Source organism: Calonectris borealis, chromosome 3 (assembly GCF_964195595.1).
Source record: "Calonectris borealis chromosome 3, bCalBor7.hap1.2, whole genome shotgun sequence".
In the NCBI taxonomy this organism is placed as follows: Eukaryota; Metazoa; Chordata; class Aves; order Procellariiformes; family Procellariidae; genus Calonectris; species Calonectris borealis.
The window spans coordinates 50573273-50586654 of NC_134314.1; the positions used below are offsets into that span (position 1 = coordinate 50573273).

At 43.4% G+C, this 13382-nt stretch overlaps 1 protein-coding gene across 1 annotated transcript in view; it reads left to right on the forward strand.

Moving 5' to 3' along the window:
- Window positions 1-11019: 11019 nt before the first annotated feature.
- Window positions 11020-13382, forward strand: part of PRDM1 (PR/SET domain 1) — a 32652-nt gene continuing 30289 nt past the window's right edge. The window contains exon 1 of the mRNA XM_075145584.1: window positions 11020-11079. Within this exon, the coding sequence (XP_075001685.1) occupies window positions 11020-11079 (60 nt within the window). The remainder of the gene's footprint in view (window positions 11080-13382) is intronic.

Genomic DNA, 13382 nt, shown 5'->3' on the forward strand with positions numbered 1-13382 from the left:
TAAGTCCTCTGAAAAGAGGCTAAAATGAAGGAAGATTGAGAGTTCATCGCTTCCATGTTTTGAGCCTGTGACTTCCAAAATCAAAGGCCTAGTAATCCTAATGGATTGACTTCCAAAATTCCTTGGATTTGTATTGCTGGACTTGTCTCTCTCCAGGGCTTAGCTGGATCCCTGCAGATAGATTTTCAGGTTTATATGCTGTAATTCCACTTAGTCCAGCTGTAAACTTGTGGTGGCTGAATTAATACATTATAGGGGGGAAAAAAAAAAGGGAAAAAAAGAGAGTATACCTACAAAACCCCTAGCTTGTATATCAAATCCTGAGGGGGGAAAACTGGGCATTTCAATTAGTTGGTTGTGTGGCCTGATTGAAGAACAGCCCCGTGGCTAACAAAGCTTTGTCTGTAGTATCAGCTTGCTCCTCATCCACCAGGACAAATAGAGTGGTTGGTCATTAACGGGCTAGCCATCGGGTAGGGGTTTTGTTCTTAAATGGGGGCTTTGTCTTATCCCTGCTGTTTAAGCCCTCTCCAAGCACTCCTCACCTGTCATATCTGTCATACATTTAATTCATCACGCTCTCTGGTCAAAAGCTACACTGATAGTATCAAAAGAAGAGGAGGGGGCTTCTTATAACTTTAGCGATCAAAGGAGATTACCAAGCAAATAAGATTTTAATGAAGACGGCAGGTTTGGAAAGGAGAATTTACTGCATTGCGAATCGTTAACACATCAAGGTTTGTTTTATCTGTATAGTATTTGAGCGTGGAATCCCAAACTATTAGAGAAAGAAGGATGGATACATGTGTTGGTTCGTGGTTTTAATTAAAAACACAGAGGGAGGAGATGTAGGGAGAAAAAAAAGAGCTCTTTTATTTCACTTATAAGGGTCATATTTTTAAGCTGTAAATATGATAAGTGTAGTGGACTGTGTTTAAACACAACAAGTTTGTTGCAATTATGACAAACACATCAAGCAATTTGCCGCTGAACTGGTATTGTCGGACCAATGCTCTCTGTTATTTGGCCTAAGTTTCAAAATAGCAGTCAGTGCTGAAATATGCCTGGCCTCACTGTAACCACTCAAGAGGCAAAGCAGGAGGCAGTTCCAGTCGCAGACATGGACACATGGATATTCCGGTGATAGTACATGGCGGAGGCCAGAGATAACCGAGATGCACCTTTTGTGTGGGCAGGCGTTCCCCAGGCAGGCAGCCGTGTGCCGGGGGAGTGGGCAGCACCCAACGCCTTTGCTTACAGGTTTGCATGGAAAAGCGTGTGCTGCCCCATGGTGCTTTGTTGGGGAATGCGAGCCTGCAGCACCCGCACCTTAATTCACAATTATTTTCTATTAAACCTGCAGTCTTTCTGCAGAGGAATTATCCCATTTGGGACTGTCAGTCCAGAACACTTACTCCATTTTCTGATAAAGTGGAAACAACCGGTGGGGAATTACCTGTTGCAGTTCCTACTGCTGCTGGCGTGCAGTAGTCAAGTGCTGCACGGCCAGTCGTTCGGAGATTCAATTAGCAGCAAAGATGCTCTCCTGGAAAGATAAAGCAGTGCTTCAGCTACCGGCTGGCATCCGTGCAGTGTATAGAGGCAAACCTGCCCTCTTAGCAGCAGAACTAGACAGCTTTATTTTTGCAGTTTTTCCTTGTGATGAAAAGCCTCTGGGATTGCTGAAGCGTTTGATAAAAGAAGGGGTAGTTGCATTATTAGCACGGATGTTAACATCTCTACTTAAAAGACAGGGGGGAAGTGGCTGCCTAGCTTTCTTTAAATTGAATTAAAAACGTGAGGTCCAGGAAGGAGCTCACAAAAACATGTCTGAGCTTGTCAGCCTTTACGGCTTTGGGTGGAAACTCCAGTTCTCACTTTCCACTGAGTAATACTGAGAGCTTATTATTTGTGTGGTTTTCAACCTGGCTATGAATTATGAATGATTTATTTAAGAAGTGATAAACTATGGGCCTGCCCTTCAGCTATGAGGAGGTCTCTACAGCTGAGGTGTTTTACATTCAGCGAGGAGATGGTCCTCATCACCCTTCCGACGTTGGAATTAGTATCTTGTATTTTCAGTTGAGGGCCGGAATCCATCCCTTTAGTTGCTTTTCTGTAGCCCCCGGGATCTCCTGATATGCAAGGCACAATGAACTAGTTTTACTGAAGGAGAGATGAAAAATCACATGCTGTCATCTGGTGACATGAATTTAGCTGAACCAAAGTCAGACCCAGATTTATTTGCAAGCGGAGACAGGATACAGCCAGCACCAGTTCAGAAACTCTGATTGAACCGTGCTTTGAGTAAGCATGTCAACAAATAGCTTCTAAACTGATCTGCTTGAATCAATAATGATAAAACCCGTGTGTGAATAGGGCCTATATTTATCTGATACTGTGATGAGACAGTACAGCAGAGGCAGCTGCAGCAGGGCTCTCCCCCGTGCTCACACCGGTTCAGTGGATGGGTGTTGGTGGCACTGGGAGTTGTTCTGCAAAACTGCCCTGTAAACAGGGTTGGCATGTGTGCCAGACACAAACATTTGCATTTACTATTGGTTTAAGGGCCTCCATGCTTTTATTCAGCTGGAAACTGGTTTGGGTTTTTTTTTCCTGGTTTTTTTTTGTTCCCCTCTGTAAGTTAAGGGGGGCAGACGCTAACTTACAATGTCGTCTTTCCCTTCACAAATTAGAAACTCTGGGAAGGTGCATGGGTTACTTGAGGTATGGACCAACCGTCTTGACTAATGTGTTCTGGTTATAGGTCTTAAGAGGTATTTGCAGGACCAAAGTACTTGTGTAAAGAAGTGTTTTTTAAAATAACGTAAGTCCACATGACAGCATATAAAAGTCAAATGACAGAGCAATTCATGGGTTATTGTTACAAAACCTAACCTTTCAAATGAGCTCCTAAAATACTCTGTGGTTGGAGTTTCACTTAAGGAATTTACTTCTAAGGCACTTTCTCCAAGTTTAAATCTGTCTACGGAAAACTTCAAAAACTTTTTTTTTTTTTTAGGAAAAGAGAGAAAGAAAAATAGCATGCTTTTTTCCTGCGTTAAAGTGAATGCTTTTGAAACATTTCACCGCATATCTGACTGGAATAAAAAAAAAAAAATTACCTTCAGAAACCGGGCATCAGTTTTCTTCGACAGAACAAAAGCCACCATGCCAACACTTAGAAATGCAACACATCAACTGCTCTTATAGCTCATACTTTATTCTCTGCATCAAAGCTCTGGTGGGGGGGAGAAAAAACAGAGAGTGAGAGAGCGAAAGAGTCAAGCTCTTCAGAGCCTCTAATGACGCGTGCCAAACACGTGGAAGGTAAATCCCCTAATTCAGTCTATTCTTTCAGCATTCCCTGGCGGGCGGCCAAGCTAAATATTTCTGCCGGATAAAAAATGCACCCTCCTATGCGGCACTTTCTTAACAGGATGGCTCTCTGGCTTTAGCGGAGGGGGCTTCTCTGGGGGAAAGCCAACATGTGTGTTCTCTTATCTATTTATTTATTTTATTAAAAAGGGGCTTTATGGGCTGTGATTGGATTAACTTAGTGAACCCTGGAGGAAGAGGAAAAACAAATTGGGAAGCTGGTTTAGCACCCCCACCTTTTTGTCATCTTCTTTTGGGATTTCCTGGCTGGCTGCCACCTTGAGCCTGTTGAATGTTCTTTAGATCAATCAATTAAAAAGGCTTTAATATTTGGGTGATTGGAACGCAACATATGGGCTGCTGGTGCGGATGTCATGTGGTGCGTGGAGTTAATTGAAATGATTAATAGAGGTGTTAGTTTCTTCAAGACTAATTGAAGAAAGAATATAATTGGAAGCATGGACTAACCATTATTGTTGATTTTTTTTAACATATTGTGTCTCTTAAACACTTTTACATGTTTATAAGCACGCGGATGGATTTTGTTTAGATTTCTTCGACGCGGTGGTTTGCAAAATCACGTCTACTGTACATCCAAAAGTCAAATCTATTTTTATGTAAATTTATCTGAAAAAATATTTCCATGTGTCTTGTCTGTTTCAGTAATCAGCACATACACTGAATTTCTGGTACCTGTTTTGTCTTTAGACCCTTGCTAGACTTAAACCAATTTACCCAGCCTCACTGTTATCTGTGGGGTTACAGCATCCATCCACAGAAACTGATCATGAGCCTCCGAAGGTCTGTTAGGGCACTCTGCTCTCTGCGCAGTGAGTTGTGATAACGTACGCTTTTCTGGTGTCCTTATATACTGCAAATGTGCCAAATAGCATCTCGATCGTGCTGCCCCACACCTTGTCAGCTTGACCATATTTCAAAGGGATCCAGTTGTCTATATGTAGGACTGGCAAAAGCCTGGCTTTGACAGTCAGAAAGAAATGTGAAATGAGAGAAGTTCAGAGGATTTAACTGAGATCAGATATTTTGGCCTCTCCACCTTCTTTAAGAATAATACATACTTTTTTCAGTAGTAGTAGTCTGTGAATTTTTACCAAAATTGTTACACTATTGTGAAATACAAAAGCCATTAACTGGCTAGAGAGGACATCTGGCAGCAAGGAGAGGGTACAAAGGATGTGTCTTCTGAAAGTCATCCCGCTGCACAGGGTAGCTCTCGGGTTAGAAATGGGGAAACTGAGAAAACATGACAATGTCTCTCCTGTAGTCAGCAAGCGCAGGCTGGCCGCCTGAGCGCCGGGCGAGGAGGAGCAGTGTTGCGTCCTGCTCGCTGCTGGGCTGTGGTTACGAGTGCCGTAGCAAACTTTCAGCTGGGGATTTCTTAAGACTGAAGATCGTGGCTTAAATAACTTGTGAATCTGCTAGAGGGCAAGCGGTTACCTTTGGGAGAAGAAAATCGGGCCAGATGGTAATGGACTGTTGATCCAGAAGGTAAGTCAGTTTGGATTTAGAACAGGTAAGCTACATTGTGAAGCGCAGTATTTTCACACCAGCCTTGTTTCTGCCTGCTTTTGGTAAAAGCTTATGCATAATTTTAATGTTCTGGAAGAGAACTGTCTTTCTGGAAAGGACATACAGATTTTCTCTATTGTTTTCCTTTGCACATGTGGTGCAGCTTATGTATTTGTGCATCTTTTTGAGTAGTCAGAAAGTTTATTCTGCAGCCCAGAGTAAACTGAACAGAGAAGCGATAGATAAGTTTAGAGGGGGTTTGTTGTTGGCTTAGAAGAAAAGAGTATAGGATGGTTTTAATATCTTAGAGTCTTCCCACACAGATTTCCAGTGATGCTTTGAAGGCAACTGTGCGTCTGCAAAGACTTTGAGCCTCCCCGGAAGATGTGGCCTGTCTTGTGTACAGATCTGAGCGAAGCGTTTGTAGAAAGGAAGTGGCTGTCCTGTACTGGGGGCTGAGAGGAAGGGAAGACGTTAGGTCTGATTGCAAGCTTCCCTTACTCCCTGTTGCCTGATTTGTGTGCACGTAGTGCTAATAATTTTAGATGAGGGGTATGCCGGGACAGGCTGGTGCAAATTAATCTTTCAAAAATTTTTTTTTTATTATTATTATTTGGTGACGAGATTAGTCATTTAAGGATCTGGTTTTATTACAGCAAACTACTGCAATTAGATAGCCATTTGTTTATTTTTTTAATCTTAACAGTGATGAAAAATAGTAGCATCAGCATTTTTGTTGTCCATTGCCCTTTAGGATTTACTATACGAGAAGGAGCACTTTACGTAAACTTGTTGGAACAGGAGCATCCTCTCTGATCCTTTATCAAACCTTGCCATGTTGTATAATTAATACAATTCTAGTGCATTGGCCTGGGCCACTGAAAGAGGAACAGCAGGCCAAGGAAAGAGGGTTCAAATCTATGGACGTGCTTTGTATGTCATTTGTGTGTGATGTTAATATTCTCATTCTCATACAAAGGAGAATGTTCAATAACATCGCCTAAAATTAATCTCAGGAAATTGATCTCTAGTATAAGCAGGGCTGGTAGCATCACCTGTTGCTAACACACAGAGACCATTTGCATTAGGAGATCCCACTTTTAGGTGCTCATAAATCTACCAAATTCTAAACGTGTGGCTTGGTTGTTTCTTACATTTTACTTTCCTCAGGCTGTATTTTTCCCCAAAATCTATTCTGCCATTTCCAAGAATTTGGCTATGTCAAAAATTGTGTTACTAACATTAAGTGTGATGACTTTTCTTTTGAAAAGTAATCTCTCCACCATGACAGCCCCCATTTTTTGGAGCAGAAGTTTGAATGACAGGTTCAGTGGCCCAGGGAAGGACAGCATATGTGGCAGGGGAGATGGTGGCCGTTGTTGTCAGGGATGCTCGAATACCGTCCCTCTGCTGGGAGCACTTCCCAGTTCCTGGATCTGCACGTGTGCTTCACTTACATCGGGTCTCTGTCAGAGCAAGACCAGGACACACACCAGTCCTGTCCCCACCTCCACCCCTGCCTCCCACGCCCAGGAGAATTGCTTTTGAGCTAGAAGCCAGCCTAGACGACTGGCAGAGCAGCCCCCCAGAGCTGTAGGAGGGCATCACGGCTCGCTTCAATGCGTGAACGCTGTTGGGTCTAGGACTGAGCGCTTGAACGGAGAGCAGAAGAGTGCATGCTCGGTGCATGCTTACTGCAAACCGTCCTGAGGCCAGAGTCGTCAAAAGGAGCCGTTGTTAAAAGCCTATGGACAAGAGCTGAACCTGGAGGGGATTACGAAGGAGGAGAGACTGCGCCTGGAGATCAGCAGTGTCAGGGAGGAGGGAAACTGAGAGTAAGGTTGGTACAAGACCGAGGGATTTATCTTTATGGGTTATTGTAGACGAAGACGAGCAAGCTCGGTGTTAAAAGCGGGTGGGATGTAAGCCAGCTCTGATCCAAAAGCTGCCTGACTGCATTAGCACGGTGCTAAGCCCAAGCTAATATATCCGGCTTCTCACCAGGGCTTATTAGCTCGGGCTCAGTGCCATACTAACATAGTCACAGGACTTCCAGTTGGCTTGACACCATGTCTGCTCAACGTGTGAACTGAGCTCACCGCTACGTGCCTGCAGAGGAGCACCAGGAGATGCCTGGAGACTTGCGTGCACCGCGCTGCTGTTCGAGCTGTGGAGGCCAGGCCTGCTTGTCAGCGGGAAGGGGCACGTGCGGATGGAGAGTATGCCGTGTTTGTGTAGATCAGGAAGGGAAAGAAGTGCAGTGCAAATGAAGAACCAGGAGGGACTGAAACTGCCTTGATGAGAAGACTTGGCAGAAGGAGCCTGGGTGTGGGAGAGGAAGATGGGAGTGACTGGAAAGGGAAACGACAAGAGGGGTCAGGAGGAACGAGGTGAGGACTTGCTGGGCAAGGAAACCAATCGGAAGGCTGAGGCGAGGTCTGGAGGATGGGCTGAGGCGAGGTCTGGAGGATGGGCTGAGACAGGAGGAGAGGAGAGGAGGGGAGGAACAAACTCCACACCAAACCTGGCATGAAACCGAGATGCCTAAAAGCAGTCATTCCTCTGCTTCCAGCACGTCACCTAGGGAAACCCAGCAGTGGAAATGTCCTATCCCTTCCAGCGCTTGTGCTGACCTTGCCAAAAACAACCGTATGGTTGCTCTGAGCCAGGTCTGCTAGCTTCCCTGCAGAGGTCTGTCCGTGGCAGATCAGAAGATCCCAGCTCTGCTGATGATCCGTGTGGGCGTCAGTGTGATGCCAGGTCATGGGATCTCCGCTTTTTCTGTTTGCAGTTTTAAAAATCAGCACAAAAACTGTTGAAGAACATTACTAAAATTGGAAACTCAAGTTCTCCAGAGTTTAGGTTGTTTGCCTAACCCCAGTTTGATCCTCTTATGCATTATGATACAGTCTTTAATTACTCATTTAATTACTGTTTTTTCTACTGGTTACTTGCCTCATTCAGGCATCAGATGAGCTTGCTAGGGGAGATGAAGTGGGGTGGTGTAATAAAATGTTATCTTTAAGACACCTCTTCCCCCCATCTCATTCGCTGCAGTGTAAGGAAGTAGAACGGCCGGGGTAGGAAGAAGTGTTGCTCTCCTCAGGGCAGGTGAGCTCTGCTCTGAGGAACCAGGTGTTATTGCCCGTGATTCTGAATAAGATTAATGCCAGTTCACCTCAGCAAAGCCTTTTGCAGGTGGTCATTAATTTTGACATCTTCTGGGTGCCTGATGTGAAGCCCTGCAAAATACAGAGCCAGCACAGATGCCAGGAAGAGAAATGCTTTGAACATAGAAAGTAATACGCCATGCTGAGTAAATCGGCTGCTCTGCATCCCAAAATTAATGTACACTTTTGATGTTAATGTCATTGTGTCTCCATACCCCTTCTGCAGAGCAAGAATAGCAATAATACCTTCATCAGCATATGGGGGAGGTATTGTGAAAATCAGATTAGTCATTATTTGATATTTGTGAGGTATTCAGGTGCTGCTGTTGTGATGAACAAAGTGGAAAAATACAAGACAAAATTGGTTTGTCTTCCATTTGAACTGTCTGTGGTAAGAGTGAGGCACTGGGCCTTTCAAAGAGAAAGAAGAGAGAAAAAATCTGGAAAAATGACTTTTTTAGTCAGCACTTTTCTTTCCAAACACTGAATGAGGAAGAGATCTGGTGGAAAAAAAAGATGGTGCATCCTATGCCAGGAGTGCAGAACTGAGTTTCTGCATGCAATTCTACACCTGGCATCTCCTACCATTTGAAGGAGTGCCTGATTTTGCACCATAATAGTCGTCTTTACTGTCATTTTGGAGCGTTTGTCTCACTGCAAAGGGTGGCTTTTTATGTGAGGCCGTTGTCTTGCAAATCTGATGGTTCGCTGTAGGTTTTTACAGAACTTTGACTCAGCTTCAGGGAAGGAGGAATGAAGAAGCAGAAGAGTGAACTTCTGGAAGCTGAAACCCTCCTTTCCCTGTGTTTGAGCAATCTGTGCTCTTATGAAACCTTTTGAAATCTCATTTGCTGATGTCTTTCTGACCCCCAAAATTATTCTTGTGCAAATGTTGACACCCAGCAGAGATGAAATCATTGACTTAGGAAAACATATCTAGCTTATCAGAAACTGCAGGATTCCAACAATACGCTAGCAACACCAGCCTTTCTTTTTTTCTTTCTTTCTTTTTTTTTTTTTTAATTGTTTGTGGTTAGTTGGCAGATGGTATTGTGAATCAGGTTATACGTATCTGAGGGAGCTGAGTATTTTTTCTGTTCGTATGAACCTGAGTCCATGTCACGTACCAAACTGGTTTTTATTTTCTGGTCTTCTCTTCTGCTCATGAATTTTCTGTGCACTTATGATTTTGATATGTTTACTAATTTTGTGTTGACAGTTTTAATTACATACTCCCAGAGTGCATAAGCAGAACAAGAACTAGATATGTTTTCCAATTGAATTCAGTCTGTGTAAATTTTCTGTGCGGGTTGGACCCATAGCTCAACTGAAATCAAAGGACATCAAAGTTTCTCTACTGACTGCCTGAAATCAGTTAGTCCTCAATTGTTGTTTTTTTGACGATTTGATTGCTGAAGGAAAGTGAACTGAAAGTGTATGGACAAAATATCGGAAAAATTTTGAGGCTTTGGCCTCCCATATCATGCCATTAGACACCAGGCAGGGAAAAAGGAACAATTACAATCCAGTGATTCGTGGATGCCTGTAAAGCCAGAAGATGCATCTAAACTTGATTTTACGTCTTAGAATTTTTAGGTAATTCCAAAAAGAAAAATACGTTTCTACGGAGTTTGCTGTGCATAGGAGGAGGGATCTGCCCACTAATAAACTAGCAGAAACCCAATATACTCTTGTGGGTCCAAAAGTGACAATTTTGAGTTCTGCTCTCTCGGACATGAGTTTTGTTTTTTCTGTTTTAAATTAAAGGCGTGGCTGAATGTTCATTATCCCTATGATAAAAGCAGTAAAAAAAGGTGCAGAATGGCTTGTTGTGCAATGTTGTAATTTACCTTTATTTTAAACTGGCTTACACATCTTAATACATTATGACAATCAGAATTATCAGGCCACCAGGCGGAGAGGAGTTTGTTTTGTTAATTGCTCTTGTTAAGCCTAATTACAGAACGGGGTGGAGTGGATGCGAGGGGAGGGAAGAATCTGCTAGCAAGAGGAAATTCTAAAATCCTCGGAGCGGTTCCAGGCAGTGCGTGTCGGGGAGCGAGCGCGGGGGTGTGGTGTGCGGGTGTGCGAGCGTGCAGGGGTGTGAGAGTGAATGACAGACTTTCCATATGGACTAAAATCCTGAGATGCATGAGCTGGAGGTGGGGAACCTGTGCTGTGTGGACACATGAAGGTACAGCTGAACAAAGAACCGTGCTGCATTTTGCTTTATGAATTAACTCCTTTTTTTTTTTTGGGGGGGGGGGGCGGGGGGGACGATGCAGATTGCTTACTTTGCTGTTAATTTTTGAATTTTGTGTTAGACTGAGTGTTAGAATGGTTTGCTGATGTGACGTGCCATCCTTTGATACTATGGGTTGCCAGCACAAGGTGTGTGTACGTAGCTGTGGGCAGGTATCCTAAATCCCTTTGAACCGTTTTCCGTCTTCCCGGTGATTGCAGCGGAGCAGTGCTGCCCACAAACTGTGTTATTTGTTTAGACTTCCCAATGGAAAGCACACATCCACAGAGCCCTCCTGCCCTGCATTATTCCAGTTTGTTTGTGTGCCCCACATTACGCTGCTGGCGACTTGCTGTGCCTGACCTGCATTGTCAGCCCCCTCCGTTGCCTCGGGAGCCTCCGGGACAGAAGTTTCTGATAAGGCAGTTTTGAGCAAGCCCAAAGTAAAGGATTATATAACAAATCTGTGCCCTTCTCCGGGGTATGTTACCTGACTTGTTTGCTGCCAAGGTGGTTTTATTGTTTTGGCTACTGGGTGGAGGGAGGAGACTAGAACAGCAGAGGAGTCACGCTTTTGTTTTGCTTAATTATAATGTACGCTTTTAATAAAACCTTTTAGTGCCATGAATTAAATGGCATTGCAATCCTGCACAAGAAGAAAAATGCTGCTGCTGTTGTAGCTGACAGCTGAGTGGTTAGATGGCCAGCGTGGGTCTGAGGCTCAGAAGCCTTTTCTTTGCTGGCTGGAGATACTGCTGGGTAAATGTGTTTACTTTTTCCTTAGTATTTATACTAGTTAATGTGTCGCACTAGATAAATCTACTTCCTGAGTCCATCTTTCAGCTTGCTCTCTTCCCTCCCAATTGACAAATGGTTTGAGTTTGACACCGTTTTATCAGTTGAGCCCCTGCTGGGTGCTGCATGCCTGCTTGTTTCTGCTTTATCGTGAAAAGTGAATTATCTGCAATATTTTGTTACCATCTAACTAGCAGTTGGCAGTCTTTCCTATATGAACTGATTCAGATTTCAGCAAGGGGAGGCTGTTGTCTTTCTCTGCAAAGCCCTGTTGTTGCTCTCCAGGAAAACAAAAGATCCCAGAGCTTTCTGCACCGCAATCTGCTGCTGTCCCACTTTCAAGGAGGTGTTTTGTTTGTTGCGGCAGCTTCCTATCTTAAAATGATAAATTGAGCGGACATGTGCGCTCTTTTAAACCTCTGTCTCCAGGGCTTTGTGTTCACTTAGGATAAAATACATTATTTTGTGGTAGGCTGTGGTGTGATTTACACTTGGTTTAAAAATTACAAAGCAAAAGGGAAAGCATCAACATCTTTAGCAGTGGTAGTTTGATGAGGAATAGCTGTCAGAAGAACTCTACTGACTTACCTCAAGTGGGTTGCAAATACGTTAGGGATTCATTAATATTAATAGTAGAATAGACATTTCCTGCATTCGTTTGACATCTTCCACGCTCTTTTTTTTTTCCCCTTTGCTTTCTTTTCTTTAAAGAGCAACTTGGAGTGCAGTTTTAACACTTATTCAAGTTAATACAAGGACGATAAGCTAAAGTTAAACAGAAGGAGACCCCTGAGTGTGTGGGGTCGGTCTCTAGGAGTCCTGGAATTTGGTGCTGTGCTTTAAAGATTGTGGTAAACTCTTGGGTGAGGCTTTCAGGGCAGTTTCCAAAATGGGTGAGCTAGGTATGATTGTAACCAGAAGAAATTGTTGTCAGAATAAATTGTTCTATGAGGGTGATGGGAAGGTCACTATCAAAATGGCATGTAAGAGTTAACTTTGTGGATTTCTCAAGTGGACACAGTAGTGGCTTGTTCACCTACTGGTGAAAAAAAGAAAATCCAAACCATTCTTCAGTCTTCAAATGTTTTGTGAGATTGGCTGAACAGTTCAGTTTGAAAAATAAATGGATGCAAGGTAATTTTTACTTATTTTCTCTTTTAAATCTTGTGATGCACATTTTGATGCTTCTGCTTTGTCACCAGTAGGCTTCCAAGCTTTCTTCAAAAAAAAAAAAAAAAAAGAAAATTGAGAAAAACAGTATCTTTGAGACGACAAAGAATATTGTCAGCACCAGAAGGGAACATGTAATTGCGATGATCATTTTTCAGGGTCCTGCACAGCACATCACAATTTCACCCACTGAGCCCTTTAACTAGGAGAACTCATTGTAGTAAACTGAGGCAGGGGCTTGCTTTTTATAGAAAACACAGGTAAGAGTCGCAGTCCATAAAACGTCAAAAGAAAAAGATAAGCCCCCACTAGTCTGGCAAGACTAGTGATGCAGCAGCTACAAACGCAGAAGCGCAGAGGAGTTTGGCAGCTCTTACTGATAGGGCAATTTGAATTGTCCGTGTGCGTCTGCTCTACTTGTTGAGCCTAATGAAAAGTACAGTTTAATCACTGGTGTGCCAAATTGACCATGATTAGCTGTTATTGCAGATTAGTGCATTGTCTGGGGCTCCAGAATTATTGATCCGGGCGCTGTGCTCTGGTGTTTTCTGTGCCCTCTATCGTAACCTCTTCTTAATGCTTAGGAGAGGGAAGCAGGGAAGGAGAGTAGGAGGGAAGAAGTCCAGATGGGAAGAAAACAGGTCCTGAAAAGACCACATAGGAACTAGGTCAGGTACTCTGGAGATTAAAGAAGCATGCTTCATCCCTGGACGCAGGAGGCAGGGACAAGTAGCATACAATTACGAGGAATTAGAACGGCAACAAGTAGTGCAGATTTATCAGCTTTAATTGTCTATTGTCAGGACAGAGCCCTTCTTGTAGATCAGGCACTGCCAATGCTTTAATACCTCTAATGGACTCTCTATTGTGGGATTATCTCTCCTAAGGACAATGTCTTTCTTAAAACTAGTTGTTTTGGGAGAGGGAGGGGAAAAAAAAAAAAGAAGAGAAAAAAAGAAGTAGCTGCAGCAGTCGTTTTGTTCTCTCTGGTTTGTCACATTCTGCAGGAAGTAGCTGAGAGCCCAGTGTTGCTCTTCTGTCAGCAGCGCTATTCCTTCAGGGGAACTGATAGATACCTATTGAACATTAACCCCCTT